This window comes from Microtus pennsylvanicus, chromosome 7 (genome assembly GCF_037038515.1).
Source record: "Microtus pennsylvanicus isolate mMicPen1 chromosome 7, mMicPen1.hap1, whole genome shotgun sequence".
Taxonomy (NCBI): Eukaryota; Metazoa; Chordata; class Mammalia; order Rodentia; family Cricetidae; genus Microtus; species Microtus pennsylvanicus.
Window position 1 is genome coordinate 121,792,727 of NC_134585.1, and position 23,665 is coordinate 121,816,391.

General features: G+C 46.3%; 3 protein-coding genes and 1 non-coding gene across 7 annotated transcripts in view; 2 read left to right on the top strand and 2 right to left on the bottom strand.

Annotated features, from left to right (window-relative positions):
• The window catches only part of S100a14 (S100 calcium binding protein A14), a 96,107-nt gene that overhangs the window by 29,684 nt on the left and 42,758 nt on the right, over positions 1–23,665 (bottom strand). The gene's annotated exons all lie outside the window — the stretch shown is intronic.
• Positions 6,774–9,316, top strand: Snapin (SNAP associated protein). Its single transcript, XM_075978294.1, has 4 exons — positions 6,774–6,963; positions 7,183–7,229; positions 7,477–7,595; positions 8,393–9,316. Exons 1-4 carry the CDS (start codon positions 6,821–6,823, stop codon positions 8,492–8,494), a joined length of 411 nt encoding a protein of 136 aa, XP_075834409.1. The 5' UTR covers positions 6,774–6,820; the 3' UTR covers positions 8,495–9,316.
• Positions 10,053–19,948, bottom strand: Ilf2 (interleukin enhancer binding factor 2). Of its 4 annotated transcripts, none has more exons than XM_075978289.1 (13): positions 19,819–19,948; positions 19,050–19,109; positions 18,587–18,629; positions 16,395–16,499; positions 15,889–15,966; positions 15,479–15,581; positions 13,939–14,004; positions 12,730–12,846; positions 12,090–12,168; positions 11,592–11,679; positions 10,949–11,010; positions 10,669–10,874; positions 10,053–10,533 (listed from the first exon to the last, which is right to left on the bottom strand). In XM_075978289.1, exons 1-13 carry the CDS (start codon positions 19,821–19,823, stop codon positions 10,373–10,375), a joined length of 1,173 nt encoding a protein of 390 aa, XP_075834404.1. In that variant the 5' UTR covers positions 19,824–19,948; the 3' UTR covers positions 10,053–10,372. The 4 variants fall into 4 exon arrangements, with proteins under 4 accessions (XP_075834404.1, XP_075834406.1, XP_075834407.1 ...); XM_075978291.1 differs by lacking the exon at positions 19,819–19,948 and adding an exon at positions 19,335–19,785; XM_075978292.1 differs by lacking the exon at positions 18,587–18,629 and having other exon boundaries at positions 19,819–19,913.
• Trnam-cau (transfer RNA methionine (anticodon CAU)) lies at positions 20,132–20,203 on the top strand. The gene has a single exon. It is a non-coding gene; the product is annotated as a tRNA-Met (tRNA).

Genomic DNA, 23,665 nt, shown 5'->3' on the forward strand with positions numbered 1-23,665 from the left:
TCTAGGCCCCCTTTCTACCCCTATCACTCCTACCTCATGAAGAGGTTCAATTCCTCTGCCAGCCATAGGCCCTTCAGCCCCACCTGCTGCATACAGCTGCGGGGGAGGTCTCTCCTAAGGTTTGTTTCTGCCTCTGCCGCCCTCATGGTCATGCCCCAGCCTGGCCAGAGCGAGCCTGACTCCTGAGCCGCCATCTACTGAGGACTTGCCTTCCAGAATCAAACAAGGCCTCATTGTGTCACAAGTGCACTGCGAGCCTAGGCGGAAGATTTGATCAGTGGAAGCTTTACTGAAATTTGAAGCTGAAGAAAGTTAGCTTAAAGATAGGGCAAAAGTATCCTTTGTAATCCCAGCACTCTGGAACTGAGGCAAGAGGCTTACATACAAGTTGGGTCGAGTCTGGGCTATGTGTCAAAAATTATAAGATGAGGCAGTAAGCGTGCAGTTAGAGCAAATACATTAAGTATCTTGGAGCCATATGTGTGCCTGAGAGATTTGTGTGTTTTGTCTTTGTGTGTCCACCATGTGTGCCTGTTACCGTAAGGTCAGAAGTAAGCTATCAAATCACCCAGAACTAGAGTTACAGATGGTTGTTAGCCACAACAGCTGAAGCACTGCCCCCATTCAAATATCACAGTCCTGTGAGAGATGGGGCAACAGGGACAAAACCCTAGCTACCCAGTCACTATGGTAAGAGCCCTAAAGTACCTCCTATCCTTGGGTGTCTTGGGACTTTTAGCACTAATGCCTATTTTCTGGCAACCAAGCAGCAGTCACACTGGCTCTGAGAGTACAAGAGGCAGGGCTAAGGAGGCAAGGGCCCTAAAATGCCTGGGATCTGGAGAGGGCCACACTTGGCCTCTATCTCCTCTTCCTGCTCAGCTGAATGAAGCCCCAGCTTTCCCATTATCCAAGAGTCAAATTTTCTTTTTTTTCTTCGAGACAGGGTTTCTCTATAACAGTCCTGGCTGCCCTGGAACTCTTGTCTAGGCCAGATTGGCCTTGAACTGAGCCTCCCAAGAGCTAAGTGTGTGTCACCACTACCCAGCTCAAGCCTCATTTTCATTGCCTCAGATAACCTTTGCAAACATTGTCATGAGAACTCTGGATTCTGCTCCCATACCTCGTCCCATGCCCAACACTATTAACTAGGAATCCACATCCAGATGTGTGATGGTCTACCTCCTGTTTTGTATTTTGAGATTTGATTTTTGTTTTTTGAGATGGGGCTTCACTGTGTAGCCCTGGCTGTTCTGGAACTCACTCTAGACCAGGCTGGCTCGAACCCAGAGATCTGCCTGCCTCTGATCCTGGGAATGAAGGACTAAAGGCATGCACCACCACTGCTGCCTGGTGGTAAAACTAGTTCTTAATAATACAGCATAAACTGACCTTGAACTCATGGTCCTACCTCACCCTCCTGAATGTTGGGATTACAGGTCTGTGCCACCATGTCTGTCTTGTTTCCACAATTTTTTCGCTTGATATGCCAATGGGGTGGTTCTGGTGCCCTCTGCTTACTATAGATGGCAGAGTGGCTAGGGATGGAAGTTCCCACTCTTTGGGTAGGCTCCAACTCCACTCCTTAGCTAATGATTCAACCAAGCATGCTGGGGATCCAGGCTGACCACATTGCTCAGGGGCAATGAAAGGATAGAGGGATAATATAAAGTAGGCCAAAATAACACATAGATGATGTGGAATTCCCCTCTGTATGCTATAAATGTTTTATTTCCATTGGTTATTAAAGAAGCTGTTTAGGCCAATGGCTTAGTAGAGTAAAGCCAGGCAGGAAATCAGAACAGAGATTATAAAATAGGCGGAGTCAAAGAAATGCCATATAACTGTCGAAGCAGACAGACTCCAGATCCTTACCAGTAAGCCACAGCCTTGTGCGAATACATCGATGAATGGAAATGGGTTAATTCAAAATGTAAGAGCTAGCTAGAAATATGCCTAAGCTATTGGCCAAAACAGCTTTATTTATTAACCAATGAAAGCATCACATATACAGAAGAACATCCCACATGAGGGGATGGAGGCAGGCCAAGGGCAATTGTGCTGATGGCAACAAACGCCCAGCAGGTCCAGGCCATAACTGAGGGGTGTTTTTGATGCCTTTTAAGGGACTCACTTCATCTAAGTTTGACTTGTGTTTAGCTTTTTTACCTTATCAGCTCAATATAAACATCCATGGGAAAGGGATGCAATAGAAAAGCTTTCTGGAAATTTGATGGGAAGGGTTCTCCCAAAATGCCCTACAATCTTAAGTTCACTCGCACATTCTCTAAAAGGATGAAAAAAAAACAGGCTTGAGAATGGATGAGGGAAGGCCAAGGCCAGGAACACAACTTCTTTTCTCATCCTTTGTGATTAGCAGGAGTCCTTAGCAGCTGAGATTTCACCCAAGCAGATGGCTACTCTCCAGGAATAGCTGTCAGTAAGCAACTAGAACCACAAGCTGCCTGCCTGACTCTGTTTAATCCTTTCCAAAGCTCACCCTTCACTCTTTAAGCCCCTTCACTCAAATGCTGGGAACCTTAAGTTCTGGTCTCCTAGAAGAGCAAGCCCGGAATATCCACATCCTTGATCTTTGGACTTGTCAAGAGACCTGATGCTGAAGTCCTTGGGTAAAGCTAGGCATCATTCTTGTGCACCTCCCACAAATGCACATCGTCTCACCCAGGTGAAGTACAGGGTACAGGTAGCCTCTAGGTAGAGGCACTGCTTGCTACCTGAGCCAACACAAGTATTTCTGCAAAGCTACCTTATGCACCTACCTTAAGGCAACCAAGACAAGTTAGGCAAGTCAGCCTAACCGCTATTGAAGGAGTGGGTAAGTGAAGTCAGAAGAGGGAGCTTGAAGTGAGGCAGGGCCAGACCCTCCAGGACATACACTAAAGCGTGGAGGCACTGGGCTCCATCAGCACCAGCACAGCTGATGAGAAATATAGGCAGAAGGGAAGGCTGACCACGAGAGCACAATTAGGTTAGCAGGGTATACTGTGCATGAGTCTGCTTACAGGTTTGTGTGTGTCAACTGACCCACTACTTATACACCGAGTCTGGAGGAATCATCCCTGCCATGATTGGGGAGAGAGGCACTGGATTGAGGTTGTTGGGGAGCAGTGGGATTACCTAGCAGACCATTGGTGTTGGAAGAAGTCCAAAGACACTTGTTCAGGCTGAAGGTGACTTGCTTGGGTAGTTCTGATACAGGGGATTCTTGAGTTAAAAGTCAGGAAGAAAATGAAATGTGACGTTGAAGAACTGAGGCCCAAGTTGGAGGCTAGGAAGTCAAAGTCACCCAGGATGGAGCCCCTCCACCACTGCTGGCATTGTGACAGGTGATGGACAGTACCTATGAGCCCTCTGCCTAAGCAATGGCAGCAGATCATCACTGACAACCTCAGTGGAGGTCCCACCGAGATCAGGAACTAGGGATCACTGAGAGGTTGCCCTCGGGAATGATGAGGGTGGATTAAAGATCGGTATGTGTGTTTTCATCCCCAGAGACACTCTGAGGGGTGCCCTCCGAAACAGGAGGTCAGAGGGTGAATTGAAAGGCCTCAAAAAGGAAAAGTTAGTAAAAAGAGTACAAAAGAAATGGAAAAAAAATGACAGAGTATAGCCCCAGAGACGAAGGAAAAGAGTAAGTTTAAAAGAGACAGATTAAAAGGAGTACCCCCAAGAATGCAGCACTCCCGCTCAGCAGGAAGCAGCCAGATAGATCGACGACGCCCAAATTCCCTAAAAGATTGTTGAAGAAAAGAAAAAAGGGATGAGATGTTGGGAGCTGTGAACTCCCCAGATCCTGAATTTCTGGTAAACAACTTGTAATGCTTGCAGCTGCTCTGAGCACAAGAGACCCTCAGAAGTTCCTGATGGCAGGAGAGTGGTTTCTGGTGGGTTTGGGTGGGGCGTGGCATCAGTTAAGGATCTCTATATAAGCGGCTCTGGTACACAGTAAGGGGGGCATTCCTGTTTCAAGGATGACCTGTGTGTCTTTGTGTGTTTCAATCTCCAGCCCCTTGCCTGGTTCACAAACTGTATGGTAGCGCATAGAGCACAGACGGGCGTGGTATGAAACAACCAGCCTGAGCACATGCTAGTGTACCGGGTGTGTACTGCTGCTGTACTGGGTGTTGAACACCTTGCTCAAGCTCGTCCCAGCAGCCAGCACCCTGCAGTCTGCTGTCTGCAAGCACCATGCAGATTCCAGAGTGAAAAGATTGATAAACCACAAATACCCCGTGCTGGACACCATGGGGAAAAAAAAAACACAAAGACCCACAAAAAAAGTGAGTTTGCAAAGGACCACAGGGGGTTAGTTACCAGGATGGGAGAGGATCATGATCTCTGCATTTTCTTGTACAACTCCCTGGCTAATTCTGCCTTTTCCTTCCTTCCCCTCGCCTGTCTCTGCCGTTTTCATATTTTGTAAACATTTGATACAGTTCTTTCTAAGAAAAACTATCAAAATGTGGTGTGTGCCTTTAATCTCAGCACTTACAAGGGAGGGGCAGGTGGATCTCTGAGTTCAAGGCCCACCTGGTCTACAAAGGGAGCTCCAGGCCAGTCATAAATACATAGTGATACCTTGTCTCAAACAAATGAAAGAAAGATACTCTCACAATGTGTACATGTCCTAGCCTATACCAGGATTTCATTCTTAAATCCATTCCTTTTAAAGGCATATTCAGTTTTGTGCATATTTGATGCCATTAAAAATATTCTTGGGAGCCGGCGATGGTGGCGCACACCTTTAATCCCAGCAGAGGAGGCAGAGGCAGGCGGATCTCTGTGAGTTCGAGACCAGCCTGGTCTACAGAGCTAGTTCCAGGACAGGAACCAAAGCCACAGAGAAACCCTGTCTCGAAAAACAATATATATATTTTCTTGGGTGGGAGATGTAGTAAGGAGGAGCGGGTCACGTCCTGCCGCCCGGCTAGCTTAACCCCCGAAATAACCACACAGAAATTGTATTAATTTAAACACTGCCTGGCCCATTATATCTAGCCCCTTCTTGGCTAACTCTTACATCTTGGTTTAACTCATTTCTATTAATCTGTGTGTCACCACGATGTCATGGCTTACCAGGAAAGATTCAGCATGTCTGACCTGGTAGCTCCATGGTAGCTCTCTCTCTCCCCTTCTTCCCAGCATCCAGTTCTGTCTACTCCGCCTACCTAATTGCTGCCCTCTCAAAAGGCCAAGGCAGTCTATTTATTCAACCAATGAAAGCAACACAAATACAGAAGAACCTCCTACACCAGGGAGAGGTTGAAGAGATGGCTCAGTGGGTAAGAGTACTTAGTGCACTTGCAGAGGTCCCCAGATGGGTTCCCACAGCAGGAAGCTCATAACCAACTGTAACTCCAGCTCTAGAGGATCCAACACCTCTGGCCTCAAAGCTCCAGGGAATCTTATGCCTCACTGAACCCATATATACACACATGCATGCACCCACACATAGGTTTTAAGCGATAATTTGGGGGCTGGAGAGATGGCTTAGCAGTTAAGAGCACATAACGGTTTTTTAGAGAACTGGAATTTGGCTCCTTGTATCCATGTCAGGCAGCTTACAACTGCCTGTAACTCCAACACTTCTGATCTCCCTAGGCACCTGCACTCACTGCACTCGAGAACCCAGAGGGGGGGGGAGGGGAGTAACCTCAGGACCAGGGACCCACAAGTTGTCCTCTGACCTCCACACACATGCCATGGCACAGGTATCTACACACATACACATGAACACATACTATATAAAACTGAAAAACAAATCGGAAACTTCTTTTGAGCCAGACCTGGTATAAGCCTGTTCCTGAAGCAGGAGGAGCGCATATTCAAGGCCTGCAAATTCAAGTCCACTTCAGCAATTTAGTGAAACTTAATCTCAAAATAAAAAGTGGAGGTGGGAGGTAAGGTACTGTGGGGATATAGCTCAGCAGAGAGCATTTGTCTAGCAATCGCGATGCCCTGCTAGGTTCAAACCCCAGGGATCCTCTCCAGCCCCCCCCCCCCAAAAAAAATCAGCATAAAAATCTTTAAAAGCCTGTTATGATGGCACAGGCCTATAATTCCAGCACTAGAGAGACTGAGACAAAAAGACTGTGAGCCCGGGGATAACTTAGGCAACATGGCAAGAATTTGCTTAACAAAAATAAATACAATCTTTAGAAATATAAAATTCACTGGGGCAGTGGTGGTACAAGCCTTTGATCGCAGAGGCAGGCAGAAATCTGAGTTCAAGGCCAGCCTGGTCTACATCACTAGTTCTAGGACAGCAGAGCTACACACAAAACAACAAAAATAAAAAAGGAGAAATATAAAACTTTAACATGAACATCAACTGGCTTTCTCATCGATTCCCATGGGGAGGCTATGGACAACAGCACTTAGTTTCACTTTTCAAAAAAGAAAAAAAAAAAGCCTTAATCCCAGCACTCGGGAGACAGAGGGAGGCGAATCTCGGTGAGTTCGAGACCATCCTGGTCTACATAGTACTAAGCCACCCAGGACTATGTAAAGAGACCCTGCCTTTAAAAAAAAATAAAGTAAAATTTAAAAATAGCCAATCCAAAAACATGGTTCCTGAGGGTTCCTGAAGTCTGGATCCCGCCCCTTCAGGTCCGCTAAAGAACTGCAATTTCCAGGGGACTAACTAGCACGCTCGCCCAGGGCTCTCTGAGGACTCCATTTCCCAGCTAGCCCATCGCCGGGCGGACTGTGCACCTCAGCGCCCCCTAGCGGCGCACCGCCGCACGCTGCCGTTCCCGGCGGCCCTCGCGGCAGACTGCGGGCGTCAGGGCAGTTGGTGATGGCGGCGGCAGGTTCCGCTGCCGTATCAGGGGCAGGGACCCCGGTGGCGGGGCCCACGGGCCGCGACCTCTTTGCCGAGGGGCTCCTGGAGTTCCTGCGACCCGCTGTGCAGCAGCTCGACTCTCACGTGCACGCGGTCAGGTGCTGGACCGGGAGGGCTGGGGGCGGGGCCTGTGGAACTGGCTTTGTAGGGGCGGGGCCGCGAGAGGTAAAGACCCGGTAAGTTCTTGAGACTCTTCTGGGTCAAAGAGGCGGAGGTGAGGCCTTTGAGATTGGCTTGTCTCAGTACTAGAGGAATAAGTAGAATTAGTTTCCCGCGTCCCATTCACTGACCGTGTAGGCCTTTGTACCTCTTTGCAGAGAAAGCCAGGTAGAGCTCCGGGAACAAATTGACAACCTAGCTACAGGTGAGTGAGCACCCGGAATACCTAGAACCCTTGAACTCACTTTTACGAGCTTTGGTTTCCTCAATATTAGAACTACTCACGGACTCTAATTTCTGGGTATATCTTAGGACAGAATGAAAGGGAGTGGAGGGTAGGTATCTGTGGTCACACAAGACTGCAAGAGTGTTTTTCATCTTGTTCCTCTTTTATATTCCCTAAGAACAAAAAATGAGCCATTAGATGTTGGTTGCCCATTTGCTCTTCTCAGAACTATGCCGGATCAATGAGGATCAGAAGGTGGCCTTGGATCTGGACCCCTATGTTAAGAAGCTGCTTAATGCCAGGCGACGAGTTGTCTTGGTGAACAATATTTTACAGAATGCCCAGGTAATTAATTAAAAAAGAAAGTTTTCTTAGCAGAGCATGTTGACACATACTGAAATTTCAGCATTTGGTGGGCTAAGGTAAGAAAAATGGTTGGGACTTGGAGCATAGCCTGGACTACACAAGGCCTCTTAGATCAGCCAGGGCTACATAGCAGGACCCTGGATCAAAAAAGCAAAACAGGCCAGGTGGTGGTGGCGCGCGCCTTTAATCCCAGCACTCAGGAGGCAGAGGCAGGCAGATCTCTGTGAGTTCAAGACCACCCTGGTCTACAAGAGTTAGTTCCAGGACAGGCTCTAAAACTACAGAGAAACCCTGTCTCAAAAAACCAACAAAAAAAACCCAAAAGTTTTAACAGTTCTTTATCCTACTTTATGTCTTCAACACAGTGAAAGCCACCAAACATTTTAACCACCAGGAAAGGGCAGTTTAACCCCTCCCCCACACTAGACCTCAGCCTCAGGTCCTCTAAAATACTAGACAAATATTCTTAATATCTAGTGGATGTCATTTACAAGCTTATATATACTTAAAGGATTTGCCTGAACCAGCCCTGTGGTGGTGGCACACACCTTTAATCCCAGCACTTGGGAGGCAGAGGCAGGCAGATCTGAGTTCGAGGCCAACCTGGTCTATAGAGTGAGTTCCAGGACAGCCAGGACCACACAGAGAAACCCTGTCTTGAAAAAAACAAAAATAAAATAGGATAAAGAGTCCAAGCCTAAGGTACCGCTCAGTGTCTTCTTAACTCAGGTAAACTTTTTACAGTGGTGATTAGATTCCGTCTTCCTGTCTTGTAGGAACGGCTAAGGCGGCTAAACCACAGTGTTGCCAAGGAGACAGCTCGAAGGAGAGCAATGCTGGATTCAGGAGTTTACCCTCCTGGTTCTCCAAGCAAATAAGTTGGGCCTGTGACCTGAGTGTACAAGTACTGTTCTCCAGCTGCTTTTTGTGGTAGCCATGAGAAGATCCCAGAAGTTTTTGTCGACCTTAGGTTTGTTTGAACTGTGTACTCGTTCATGTAGTGGCCTCAAGAAACATGCATACTGCAGACTTTCCTAAAGAGATTCCGTTACAGCTTGTGCTTCCAAGAATAAGCTTCTCACTGTGTAGCCCAGGCTGGCTGAATGCTGAGATTACAGGCATGTTCCAGGGTGCCTGGCTCCCGTCTACACATTTCCCCACAGAGAATGTTAAGGTTAGGCATCATGTGATAGAAAGTTCCAAACACACCAGAGAGTTAATGCAGGAATATTTCCACTCCTCCCCCTCTGCTTTCCACAGTTCCTCTCATGGTCATGACTCTTCCAGACTCTTCTTTACATATATATCCTATATATTTTAATGTTTGCTTCTTAGCAAGGGTCACAACTGTTGCCTTCATCAGTGCTGCCCCAGGAGAGCACAACAAATGACGTGAAGATCTGAGGTCAAGGGTATAGCACCTGACAGTTCAGAGTCCCTAAGCTTTTGTGGTTTGTTGGTTTTTTTTTTTTAAGCTATCTATTTTAAGGGCTGGAGGGATGGCTCAGTGATTCAAGAGCACTGACTGTTCTTCCAGATGATGTTCAGTTCCCAGCACCCAAGGGGTGGCTCATAGCCATCTACAGTTCCAGGGGATCCAATGCCCTCTTCTGGCCTTTTGGGGCACAGCACACATACAAGATACAGACACAGATGCAGACAAAACATCCATTCACATAAAATAAAAACTTAAAGCTTCATAGTTGGAGTCCCATCCTTTCCAGACCTACTCAACCAATGTTGACCGTCCTGTCACTTGCAGTCTTAGAGGGATCCCCTCTACGTGTGATTTCACTTCTTTTCTTTACAGCTGAGGACTTGGGCAAAGTCAAGGTAAATAATTTATCCCCTTGACTACCCTGGCTTGAATGTTGATAGTATTGGTCAACATTATTAAATGCTTGTTATCGGTTATTAACAAAAAAGGATTTTTCTTGCTTTGTGGTCTCAAAGGGTTCAGGACATGGCCACCGTGACCCATGTTTCTGGGCCTATTGTCAGACATGAGTATGTGGTAACCAAGCTTCTCCATCTCCTGCTGGCCAAGAGAAGGGAATGCTGGGATTCTGCCTGCTTTGTCTTTTATCCCTTTATTCTGTTCAGGTACCCAGCTCGTAGAATGATTTCATCCACATCTAGGTGATCTTGCTCAGTTAATCCTCCGCTGAAAGCTAGGCATGTCTCACCAATCTCCTAAGCCATACTGACATGAAAATTAGCCATCACAATGTTGGTGTACAAAAGTTCTACAATAGTCCAGAATGGTAGAGTCCCACATCACAAGGCTTAAATGTATTCCAGTTTACTCTCAAACATTAATTTATATAGGCTGAAATTGCAATCTCAGTGTTTATAATAAAAGATTCAACTTCATTTAGAATTAAGTGTATAGAAGGCAGAAATGACTGCTACATGTTGAAAAATAAAACCAAAAGCCCGGCTAGGAATTAGTTTACTCATTTTTCGTAGAAAAAAAAAATTCCCAGACACAACATTTCAACAGAGAGTATACTGGTTGGGAGTGGTTAGGTTTAAATATTGGGAATGTGCTTCATTCAGATGGACGGATGGCATATACAGTCACAAATGGGAGACATCTGGCTGCTTAGCCACTATCAAAACAGTAACTAGCCCCCTTTCCTTTAGTTTGTTTTCCTTTCTTCCATCTCCCTATGCCACAGAAATGCCACCATATAAAGCCCATGGCAGCTGGCTTAGCCCCATCTTCCCTTGGGCAGCAAGGAGTAAAGGGGAGTTCACTCCTGAGTCTCCATACTTTCTTCTTCTTCCCCTTGAGGTGGCTCTTCTGTGTTTTCCTCTTCCTCTTCTCCCTCCTTCTTCTCAGGAGGCTTCTCATAAGCCTTTTCTGAAGGTGTCACAATGACTCCATCCCAGGTAGATATTTCAGAAGCAAGATCTAGAAGAGAAGGAAAAAAGCGTGTTTCATACAGTCAGTAAACAAAATAAGCTATACCCAGAAATATTAGGGCACCTTAAGATACAGCGTCTCTATAGATCAGAACCCCTGGACCACACCACAGGGAGAACTCACAGCTGGCATCCCCCTCCTGGCCAAGAATCTTCCTAAAGCCTCCATGGGAGAGAATTCGAACCAGAGTCTGAGCTGTGTAGCACACCATGTCCTGCTGTTCTAGGGTCATGACTGTGTGTACTCTGAAGTTGCCACTCTCACAGGGGTCAGTGATGCCCACTGACCCTGGCAGGAACAGTCCTGCAGCCAGAATCTGCAAGCAACGCCTAGAACACAAAGACATTTACTTAGAAAGCACACAAAACAGCTTATACCCCAAACCTAAAGAAGCATGCTATACCTGTATGCCACATTTAGGGCCAAAGGCTGTCTGGTAGGGTTATTCATCACAGCATAGTGCCCCTGGAAGAGAGTAAGTCTGCTAGGTGTGCTACCAACTGGCAGATCTAGGATCAAACAAACTAAAACTTCAAGTCAGGAGGAAAACTAGCTGTAATGATGAGCTGACAGTAATGAGAGCAGAGTGCTTTCACCGAGCACTAAAAACGTCAGTGAAGAAGTAAACTTCCAGTCTTCCTAGATAAACTTCAGTGTTTGTTTTTTTTTTTTTAGGACAGGGTCTCCTTAAAACTATCCTTGAACCCCAAATGCTCCTGTCTCAGTCTGTCGAAGACTGACTACAATTTCTTTTAGGCCTCATTGGATTTCTGATGTTGGTAGGTTTGGGAGTAAATCAAGCTGGGTGTGGTGGCGCATCCTTTGAATCCAAGTACTCTAGAGACAGAGGCAGTCGGGCCTGAGCTCAGTGCCAGCCTGGTCTACAGAGTAAGTTTCACCACAGCCAGGGCTACACAGAGAAAACCTTGTCTGAAAACTAACTAAATATAGACGAAGAGTGACTCCAGCTGCACCAGGACCTCTCACATACGAGACAAGCACTCTGCACAGAGCTACATCCTCACCGCCCTTTTTTTTAAACTTACAAGTAGGTCAAGGATCCAGGGTGTAAGAGGCTCGAAGCCAGGAAAACGAATCCTCAAGTCCTTTAGCAATCTGATGAGAACTTTAACTCTGAATGTAAGAGACCCATAGGTTAGAGGTAATAACATCCTGGTAGTTCCACACTGAGCAGTCAATCTAAATAGTCTGTACTATTTAGAGAACTACATGTACAGTGGCCACCAGCTGGATCAACAGAGAAAGGCATTTGTTCCTAGTCTGACAAAGCTGAAATGAGAAAATTCCTTAAAGTTGTCCTGAGACTAGCTACCCAACTGTGACCTGTGTATGTGCACTCACACACACAATAAAATATTAACATACCCTCCCCAACCTTGTTCATTTAGGTAAAAATCAAAACCCAGACATCACATCTGAAACAGTTCTGTCAGAGGAGGTGGGGTGGGGGGCGCGTCTTGTTCATGGTGGCTGGATCACAGGCCAGAACCACTACACTCCTACAAATAACCAATGAGACTCACGTGGACTGAGAAGCATTTTCTTCAAACCAGCGGGCATGCCGGATGGCTGCTAAGGCGCTCTGCAACACCTTGATGTCCACTGGAGACAAGCATAACAGGCTAAGAAACTTTCCTATTAAATGTGCAAGTCAATCCCAGTGCCTGTCCAGGAGTATGGCAAGCCACTTGTCCAAACACTATGGTTGCCCCCCAGCTAAATCTGAAAGCAGGCAATATCTGCCAATAATCTACTTCCCGTCTAAGTATTTACACACGCTTTTACTTTTTTTGTTTGTTTGGGTTTTTTTTTTTTGTTTTTTCAAGACAAGGTTTCTCTGTAGCTTTGGAGCCTCCTGGAACTTCCTTTGTAGACCAGGCTGGCCTCGAACTCACGGAGATCCGCCTGCCTCTGCCTCCCGAGTGCTGGGATTAAAGGCGTGCGCCACCACCGCCCGGCTACGCTTTTACTTTTTTAAAAAAATTTTCTTCCAAGTTTTTTTCTTCTGCAATCCTTTTTAAGGCTTTGAAAATCTTACTAGGAAGCTGGTAAAACGGTTGACAAATCATGGAGAAAGTAACCCTTCACAGTTAACGCAATACTAAAACTTCCAGAAAGCGCCAAAGCCTTGGCTCCTGTAACAAATGGGGACAGAAGACTCACAATGGAGTTCCGGGTCCAGTTTCCGGAGATTGGGCGGGACTGTGGTAATGAGAATTTTCACTGTAGCATCAGAAGAGCTGATTTCAAAGCCAGTTTCATTAGTCAGCATGGTCAAAACTAAAAGAACAAAATAATCAAAATATGTAACACATATTTGTTATGTTTTGCTTTTATTATTATATTTATTTAGAGCATGTATGAGTGGGCCAAAGGACAACCTTTTAGGAATAAGTTCTCTCCTTCCACCATCGAGGCCCAGGGAACAAACTCAGGCATCAGGCTGAGTGGCAAGCACCTTTACCCACTGTGCCATCTTGCTAACCCGTTTTGTTTCTGAGACAAGATCTCATTTAGCTCAGGCTGCCTTCCAACTCATTGTATAGCCAAAGATGACTGACCTGCTGATCCTCCTTCCTCTGCCTCACTAGCTAAGCATATGTTAAGTGTGCCACCAAATCTGCCGGATATAATGCTGAGTACTGGTCTCAGAACTTCACACGCTAGACATGGACCCTGACAGCTAAGCTCTATCTACCCAGCCTTCATTTTGTTTTGGGAATAAGGTTTTACTATGTATATAGCTCAGGCTGGTCTTAAATTATCAAACCCCCTGCCCTAGCTTCTCAAATGTTGGGGTTATAAGTATGCCATACCTGGTTAACAGGTGGGTTTTCTGGCAGTGAGCTATTTAATTTTTGAGACAAGCTGTATATGTAGCAAAGGCTGGTCTCAAACATCAGTAAGAGCTTGGATACCAGTAAGTGGAAGGTGGCAGCAAGATCATCAGGAGTGCTAGACCAACCTGACATGACACCCCATCTCAAAAGTAGGGGAGCAGAGGATAGTGCAAGCGGAAGAGACGAGGTCTGGAGATGAAGCTCAGTGGCCAACTGATCACCTAGCATGTATGAGAGGCACTGTGTTCAACCTCAACACCTCACATACAAATTCAAGCTTAGGGTTATTTCTAAATTACGAAGCTTTAAAACAAATGAGAATTCAGTGGTACATACCCATCTATGATCCTAGCACTTGGGAGGCTGAGGGAGGAGGAACGGAGTAAATCTCTCTCTCATAACCCACCCTTTATAATAAAAGAAAATAAACTGTGACTGCCTGAGACTCCTGCTAGACGCTGCTCCACACAGCCCTGACTATGTAAGCGCAGCTGCTGTTGCCACTACTTAGATATTCAGAGCAGACGCAGACCTTCTGAGGGGTCCTGGGCTCTCAGGCTTTCCACAACCTTGTTCCCCAGGGCAGCAACAGCTTCCACTAGATGGGAAAAAAGGACAAAATTAATGCTACAGTACACATTTTATGTAGACTACTTCTATCAGTAAACAATGTGGCAATTCCATTTCTACAATAAGTTGAAGCTTATTCAACTAAAATGAACTCTTGCCGGGGGAATGAAAGTCTGGATGGAGAATCTGGAAGTCTCAAGCAATAGGCATCCCCAGGCATCATATACATCTTTTTACTTTTTCTTTCTTTCTTTTTTTTTTTTGCGGCAGAGTTTTCTCTGGTCTTGGCTGTCCTGGAACTCACTCTGTAGACTCTGCTTCCCAAGTGCTGGGATTAAAGGCTTACACGCCTTCTTTGCACAGCAGTGTCCCCAGGTCACTAGCACTCTGGACGTGGGCTGGGTTATTCTCTTCAGTGAGGACGGGGTCTGTCTTAGCACACCTGGCCCCTTTCCCTACTCATGCCAGTAGCACCTCTGATTGAAATACTCAAACATGTGTCTAGACACAACCAATGTCTCACAGGGAGCAAAACTGATTCCAGTTAATGGATGTGGACTTTAGTGCTGGCCATAACTTCTAGACACGCACTACAGTTAGTCCCATATCACTCCAATTGCATTAAAAAATAAAATAAAATAAAAAAACCAAAGAGCCCAGTGTGATGGTAAACACCTTTAATCCCAGCACTCAGGAAGCAGAGGCAAGCAAATCTGAGTTGTAGACCAGCCTACTCTACATAGTGAATTCCAGGATAGCCAAAGCTACATAGTGAGACCCTGTCTCAAACAAAGAAAAATAAATAATAAATTTACTATTTCCCTTCCACTCACAAATAGATGGATGGATAGACAGATGGTCTGGACTTTAAATTATTACCAGCCCTACAACTAACCTGATGTTTAGGAAAGTGGGCTAGAGGGCTGGCTCAGGGGTTAAGAGTACTTGTTCCTCTTGCAGAGGACCTGGGTTCAGTTTCCAACACCTATTTGGTTGTTCACTACCATCTATAACTCCATTTCCAAGGGATCCAAAGCCCTCTTCTGACCTCTGTGAGCACCATGCATGTGCATGGTATTCATGCATTCATACGAGCATAACACTAATAGAAATAAAATATAAAAATCTTTCTTTTGTTGTTTTTGTTTTTCAAGACAGGGTTTCTCTGTAGCTTTGGAGCCTGACCTGGAACTAGCTCCTGTAGACCAGGCTGGCCTCGAACTCACAGAGATCCACCTATCTCTGTCTCCCAAGTGCTGGGATTAAAGGCGTGTGCCAACACCGCCTGGCTAAAAATCTTTAAAAAAAAGGTTGGGTTGAGATTCCTGCTAGATGCTGCTCCACACAGCCCTGACTCTTTATGTAAGTGCAGCTGCTGTTGCCACTACACAGATATTCAGAGCAGACACAGACCTTCTGAGGGGTCCTGGGCTCTCAGACATCCCATGACAAGCTAACATGCCCAACGCCATGTCCCATCCCCAACAGAGAAAAACACTTACATGTTGGCAGGATCTTCAGTATGACCACCAAGTCAGCCACATTGTGTCCTGTAGTCATTGTCCCCTTTTTATAGGATCCGACCTGTCGGACTTCTTCAATTTGCTATTGAAAAAGGGATTTCCGGGAAATGGAGAAAAACGAAGGTGGCGAGTCCCCACAGGCCTATTTCAGCAGCCTTACTACCAGATCTGGAAGCCCCCGTGACCAAATCACACCCCAGACAACCACACAGGAATAGACCAGGGACACAATCTTGTCCTTAGATCACAAAGTTCCAGAATGCCCAGTACTTTTCCACTTTGGGCTTTGATCTGGAAAGCAGACAACTGAAAGATTAACAGGCAAGGGCCAAGGAAATTTCCATCCCACCAAGGCTGCCCTTTCTTAGGGCTAATCCATTAAAACTCACCACTTCAAATGTCCCTGGAGCCACAATCAAGTTGTCAATCACATTGTTTATTTTTGTCACCAAAGAAAGGATAGAAGCCTGAAAATGTCACAAAGCAAAAATACCCTAAGGCCAAAAATTACACAAAATAACATATCTAATCTGTTTGCATCATCACCAGACTCTCCACCTACAGTAAGAAGGGGGGTGAATTTGGGCTCCAATAACCCAGACCCTCAAGTGTGCTCGGTAAGTGGTCTATCAGTGGCCTACAATCCTAGGCAAGACAATACTCTTATTAATCAGATGGATTATTAACTCTTCAATTTATTTTTTAACTTTATTTCATAGACACATTGGTGTTCTGCCTGCATGCATGTTTGTGTGAGGGTGTCAAATCCCCTGGAACTGGAGCTACAGGCAGCTGTGAGCTATCAAGTGGGCACTCTGGAAGAACAGCCAGTGCTCTTAACCTCTGAGCCATCTCTCCAGCCCAACTCTTAACTCTTTCTCAGGAAAGAACATACCTGCTCCGCAGAATTGGGGGCAAGGTCCTGATTCCTCTTCAGCAAAGCTTCGCTGAAGGATGTTTCATCGGGTGCAGGCTTGACGCGAGGAAAAGCCATTTCACACTAAACCAGAAATTAAACTGTTATTTACCAAAAGTAACATACAGAAGAATATACTGTTGAGTAACAGGAATAAAATTGTTATGCACTTGTAATCCCAGCACTTCCAAGATAGAGGCAGGAGAGAATCAATAGTTCAGCACCAGCCTAGGCTACAATGAGACCCAGTCTCAAAAATATATGAACAAGATCCAGGGAGATGGCTTGACAATAAAGGCCCTGAATTATCAACTTCTGGGACCCACACAGAACCAAATCCTCCAAGTCGTCCTCTCATCTTCACACATTTGCTATGGTATACGTATGATAATAAATGTAATAAACATACTATTATTTATTACTTGTTTTTTTAAGATGGGGCTTTCCTATGTAGTCCTTGCTGCCCTAGAACTCACTCTGTAGAGTGTGCATCACCACTCCTTAGTTATAAAAACATTTAAAAAATTAAAAATAGGAGGGCTAGAGAGATGATGACTCAGGGGTTAAGAGCACTGGGTCTTCCAGAGGTCCCAGGTTCAATTCCCAGCAACCACATGGCAGCTAACAACTGTCTGTAACTCCAGTTCCAGAGGATCTGACACCCTCATAGACATATGCAGGCAAAACACTAATGCACGTAAAATAAAAAGAAATCATTTTAATAATAATAGAGGCTAGAAGTCAAGTGTGGTGGTGCACGCCTTTAGTCCCAGCACTCAAGAGGCAGACGATCTGAATTCAATGTCACTCTACAGAGAGTTCCAGGATGCTACACACACAGAGAAACCCTGTCTCAAAACAAGAAAAGAGGGGAAGGGGACTGGAGAGATGGCTCAGCAGTTACTCTTACAGAGAGCCCAGGTTCAATTCACAATACCCACACAGGGCTCACAACCACCTGTAAACTTCAGTTCCAAGGAATCTCACTCCTTCTTCAGCCTCCACTAGTACCAGTACTAGGCATGTGTATGGTGCACATACATATAGACACATACACAAAAATCTTTATAGTAAGCCCACCTCTCACCCCCACACAGGAAAGTCTGTATTTGATCCTGTTTTTCCATCTACTCTGTTATTTCAAAGCCGTTACACCCAACTTGGAACCCTTGCTTTTAACTCCTTCAAGTTCAAGTCCAAATATAAATAGGAAGAACCTAATTCAAGTTCTCAATACCTTGTTGCTCTGTTAATTCTTTGTGATAGAGGGCCTACTGTATCATAGGCTGGCCTGAACTTGCTGGGTAGCTGATGCTGACATAGCCTCCTGTGTGCTTGGATTACAGGTGTGATACATAAAATGCCCTGGGCTCTGTGCATACTAGACAAGCACTCTACCAGCTGAGCTACACCACCGGCCACAATATTTTTATAACCCTGAGGCTGGAGAGATGGCTCAGCAACTAAGAACACTAGGTGTTCTTGCAGAAGGCCCAGGTTGGTTCCTAGTGCACACACGGCAACTCACAACCTCTGAAAACCTCTTCTAGCCTCTAAGTGGACCAGGCATGCATGAGGGTAAACATACACATACATGAAATAAAAATAATTCACTGTGAAGTCAGGGTATAGTGGCGGTGGCACATACCTATAATCCTAACACTGTGCTGGATGGGGGAGGCAGGTGGATCTCTGAGTTCCAGGGCAGTCAAGGATACACAGAGAGACCCAGTGGGGGTGGGGGATCCAGTGTGGTAGCACACTTTTAGCACTCAGGAGGCAGAAGCAGACAGAGTTCTGTAAATTCTAGGCCAGCCAAATTATATATACAGGTCTTGTCTCAAAAATAAATAAACCCTAAAAATTATTCATTTATATTATAATCAAACAGTAAAGGAATTCTCTTCCCTGCTCTGTTTATACTGTTTTCTTGTTCACAATTAGTAGCCCAGGCTGGCTTTGGGCCTCAGGCTTCCAGTCCTGGGATTACAAAGGGATCACAGTCACTTTGAAGACTGGCTAGCCAATTGGTTTGTTTTTTGTTTGCTTGTTTTGTTTTCCATTCATAAATCTACTCCGAACAATATCCAACTTGATTAACAAGGAGATTCAAGGCTCCATTTCTTCATCTGAGCAATGGCCAGGAAAGTCCTCAAAAGCCAAATACTCACCAAATAGAAATCAAAAGGGATATGGGGCACAAAAGGCCTGAACCTAAAACACAAAAACAATCCAGAATTACTCCAACAGAAAGCAAGTGCACCAACTTTGTCTTTTATGGATTCGGGAGTTTCTGAGCTGCATCAAATTCACTTAGCAGGACATCAAGAAAGAAATGCTTCACGGGACTTCCACAAAATCAAGTAGAGCAGGGCGGTGGTGGGCCTGTCTCTAATCCTAGCACTCAGGGAGACGGAGGCAGGCGGCTCTCTGTGAGTTTGAGGCCAGCCTGGTCTACAGAGTGAGTTGTGGACAGCCAGAGCTACACCGAGAAAACCTGTCTCGAAAAAAATCAAAACAAAACAAAAATAAAAACGAAAACAAAAAACCCAAATCAGGTATAACAGCCCACTCCAAACCCCCATCTAAATGACTGGTTCAAACCAGGCCAAAGACGCAAAGAGCCACACTTACCCTCCTCCAGGCCCTCCTCTGGAACCAAAGCGCCCTCCACGACCACGTCCTCTGTCACCCCTAAAAATACGTACATTTTCCATGACCTCGCTGGAAACGTCTCCATCATACCAGCCATGCTGTTTCCATCTAATTTACCTTACCGTGGCCAGCTACAGAAGTCACTTTTCCCCCATTCCAACGGTGCCCAGTCCCACCCCCATGACGTCCTAATTCTGAGTTTGTTTTTGAGAGGGGTCTCATGTATTCCTGGCTATCCTAGAACTCCGGACCGTGCTGCCTTACCTCCCCAGTGCTGTGACTGCGGCGTGCGACACCACACCCGACTTCTAATTCTGGATTTTATCAAAGCTCACATCAGGAAAATACAAGGTTCAGACCCTGACACACAAGACCCTAGTAAGCAGCCCGACCGGGAGGCAAACCAATCCTAACTGAGTAAAGTGACTTCTCTTTATCAGCAGAACCTAACAGCTGCCAGGCACTGGTCAAACACTAGGCACCAGGAAAACGCGCAGCGCCCCGGCCCTCTCGCTGCACCCCGAGGATGCCCGCTCTGGTCCTCTAGTCCCGAGGGCTAGGTGCTAACCCAGCGCCCTGCCGGGCCCCAGCCCCTCCAGGCTCGGCTCCCCGCCTCCACCAGCCTCCTCCAACTCCATTCTCGGCGGCCAGGCTTCCCGTCAGCCGCCCAGACACAGGCCCTTGGCCCTCCGCCTCCGCTGCAGCCCGCCCTCCCGAGGTTTCGGGAGGAACTTTCAAGCACTCTTACCTCATGGCCCGCTTAATCCTGAACAATGGAGGCCACTCAACCGCCCTTTCCCTGAAAGAATCAGGTCCGCAGAGAAGCGTCGGCCGGTGCGTCCCAACAAACGCAGGCGCGATAGGCTCCCGCCTCGCTCCCTCCCTCCTGATTATTGGTTAATGCAGCAACCAATGAAAAATGCCTTATAAGGAGCCAACCAATAAGAAGACATAACGGGGATGAACGCGATTTTCCCCACTGACGAAAGGGGGCGTGCGGAATTCGGGCTGTGCACTGCGAAACCTCTTCTACGGTAATAAGGAGGGTTGGGATAGTAGGTAGCAGAGTGGCGCAGCGGAAGCGTGCTGGGCCCATAACCCAGAGGTCGATGGATCGAAACCATCCTCTGCTATCGGAGGCTTTGTTTTTTGCATGGACTCCTGCCTTTGTTTTTGTGATAAACTTGCTTTTCTACAGTAGGAAACATAATTGCATTTTCTTCTCCAACTGTTTTTGGTTTTGCCTTTTCCAGATAGGTTCTTACTTGGTCACCCCGGCTGACACAGTACTCGTTAATATAGCCCAAGCTGTCCGCACTCTCCGCAATATTCACGCCTCAGTCTCGCAAGTGCCGGCATTTCGGTCGCGTGCCACCTCACCTGGAAACATAACTTTTACCCTATGAAAACACCAGGAAGAATTTAGTTTCATTTACCACAATTTCCTTCGATATTATTGTTATATAATTCCTTTTATTGAAATTTTTTTCATACATTTTAATCATGTTTTTCCTCTCCATCAGTTCCATCCAGATCCTCCCAGCTTCCCTATGTTGCGTGATTTCTGACAGGTACTCGTGTATTGTTTACTTTTGTGGGCATGTATTCCTTCCAAGTAGCCTAACCCCACCTTGAATAAAATAAAGAATATTTTATCAGTTCCGCAAGGCGGCTCAGCAGGTAGAACCTGAGTTTGACTTCTGAGGCCCACGTGGTAGGAGAGCGGCGACTTCTGCATTTTGTCCTCCAACCTCGCTACATGTGCTGTGGGTTTGATGACTCCCATAAAGATAACCTAAATAAATTTACAGAATTTTTTTTCAAAAGGATTATTTTGGTCGAGCACAGAGAAACACACCTTTATCTCCAGCACCTGGGTGGCTGCTGCCGAAGGATGTGCAAGTTCAAGGTCAGCCTACTAACGGGTCCACACCAGATAGTAAGATACTGTCTCAAAAAATAATAGTTTATGACCCCAGAAAGGTAACCATTCTGGATTTCTACTATCGTGGATTAGGCTTGCCTTTAAATTTTTTTTTTTTAATTAGGGCTGAAGAACTGGCTCAGAGCTGGCTCAGCAGTTAAAAGCATGTACTGCTCTTACATGTTCTACAGAGTGAGTTCCAGAACAGCCAGGGCTACACAGAGAACCCATGCCTTTAAAATAATGATGGTGATGATGATAATGATGATGGTGTTTATTTAGGGGCTAAGGAGATAGCTCAGCAATCAAAAGCACTGGTTACTCTTGCAGAGGAGGAAAGGGGGTGCCAATTTATTAATTTACTTTTTTAATTAATTTATTTTTTTAAGTGCATTGGTATTTTGCCTGCATGTTTGAGCCATCTCTCCTGCTCAGTTTTTTGGAAGGTGTCGTTGTTTGTTTGTGGGGTGATTGTTTTTACTTTTTTCAAGATAGAGTTTTTCTATGTAGCCTTGGATGTCCTGGAAGTCACTCTGTAGATCAGACTGGCCTTGAACTCACAGAGACACACCCGCCTCTGCCTCGTAAATGCTGTGGCATTACAGGCATTAGCCAAACCGCCCCCACCAACCGGCCTTGCTTTTGTTTTCTGACACAGTGTCTCCTAAGTAGCTCTAGTTGGCCAGGAACTCAGAGATCCACCTCCTCTGCCTCCTAAGTGTTGGGAGTTAAGCATGTACTACCCATTCCTAGCATTCTTTGTTCTTCTTGTTTCAACAGATATCTATAAAATAAAACAATAATGCTCAGTGCAGTGCTTACCTAATTTTTAGCTTATGTGGGAAAGTGACCAGACCTGGTGTCTCTTCCTGCTCACTTTGCCTCCTAACCTGGGCACCTTGCAGGGGATGCATCTCTGTCCACACTGGCCAGATGCCAAGTGACTTCAACATCTCCTTTAGCGAGACAGGCGCTGACAAGCGTGCTAGCAGCAGCCACTGAAGTTTGTAGTGGTGTGCCTCCAGCTTTCCCGTCCTGAGCAGTTTGTCACAGGCAAGTGAGACGCTGCCAGCAACTATGCCCATAACTCCCCGTGGACCATGGGACTGATGACCTTGTCTTGGATTTAATTTACAATCTAGCTAGCAGGTGCCCAAGCCTTATTTTTCCATACCTTTGTAGGAAACTGGCTCTAGGTCCTATTGCTGCTGCTGAAGTGTCACCTGCCCAGCCAGAGTCCTCACTTAGCCCGCCCCGGGTTTCCACAGCCTTCTTTAACCCGACAACCCCACCTTCACTGCACTACCCTGCAGAACCCTCAATGTGTCTTCATGATAGACAGTGAGGTCATCTATAACATCTGTCATGAAAACCTCAATGTTGCCAGGTGGTGGTGGCACACGCCTTCAATTCCAGAGGAGGCAGAGGCAGGCGGATTTCTGTGAGTTCAAGACCAGCCTGGTCTATAGAGCGAGTTCCAGGACAGCCAGGACTACACACAAACCATGTCCCAGAAAGAAAGAAAGGAAGGAAGGAAGGAAGGAAGGAAGGAAGGAAGGAAGGAAGGAAGGAAGGAAGGAAGGAAGGAACCTCAATATTGAGTACCCAACCTACATTAACCTTACAACCTTTTTAACCAGAAGGTATCTTCCCTCTGCTTTGAGGGCTTTCCACCCCACCTCTGCAGCTACACACGCCCCGCCCCCAACCCCCTATTTCTCCCCCATCCCAGGTCTTCTCTGCCCTCCCACTTCAGCTGCACACACCCCCATCTTCTCTGCCCAAAAAGCTTCTGAGGAGCAGGTTTCTTTGGTCACCAGTGCTTACCCTGAGCTAGCCAACAAGATGGTAGAAAATGTGACCTCACTACAGTAAACACATGGCTTTGGTGCCCGCTCTACCATGGTGATGAGGCTCCTAAGGAGGTCAATGCTGCTGTTGCCACCATTAAAGCCACGTACAGCATGGAGTTTGTGTTCCCATATCTGATGGCCTCAAGGCTGGCATATGCCTCTCCCAGTGTTACCTGATGGAAACCTAGAACAGCTACAGGGAGCTGTGTGCATGCTGAGGCCTGGGGTCGCCGAGACTACAAGCTTGATCTGCTATGTGCCTTTACCCACTGGCATATGGATGAGGGGAAAGAGAAAGGAGGGTCTCACTGCGGCCCTACAGAAACAATACAGGGAGGTGGGTGTGCTGCTGCTGAGGGGGAAAGGAGGAAGAAGGAAGGGAATACTAATTATCCATTCCTTGTACTGCAGCTGCAGACCTCCTTCCTGGAACTTTACTTCAACCCTAGCTGACAGCTATTAAAAGCTTCCTCATTAGATTATCTTCGTTTATCTTAAAAAAAAAATCCATGGGTCTGGAGAGATGGCTCAGTGGTTAAACACCACAGGTTGCTCTTCCAAAGGTCCTGAGTTCTATCCCCAGCAACCACATGGTGGCTCACAACCATCTGTAGTGGGATCAGATGCCCTCTTCTGGCATAAAGTTGCACATGCAGACAGAGCATGCCTTTAATCCCAGCAATCAGGAGGCAGAGGCCAGCTGATCTCTGTGAGTTCAAAGTCAGCCTGGTCTACAGAGTGAGTTCCAAGACAGCCAAGGCTACAGGGAATAACCCTGTCTTGAAAAACAACAAAAAAGTCATCCAGGGGGCTGGAGA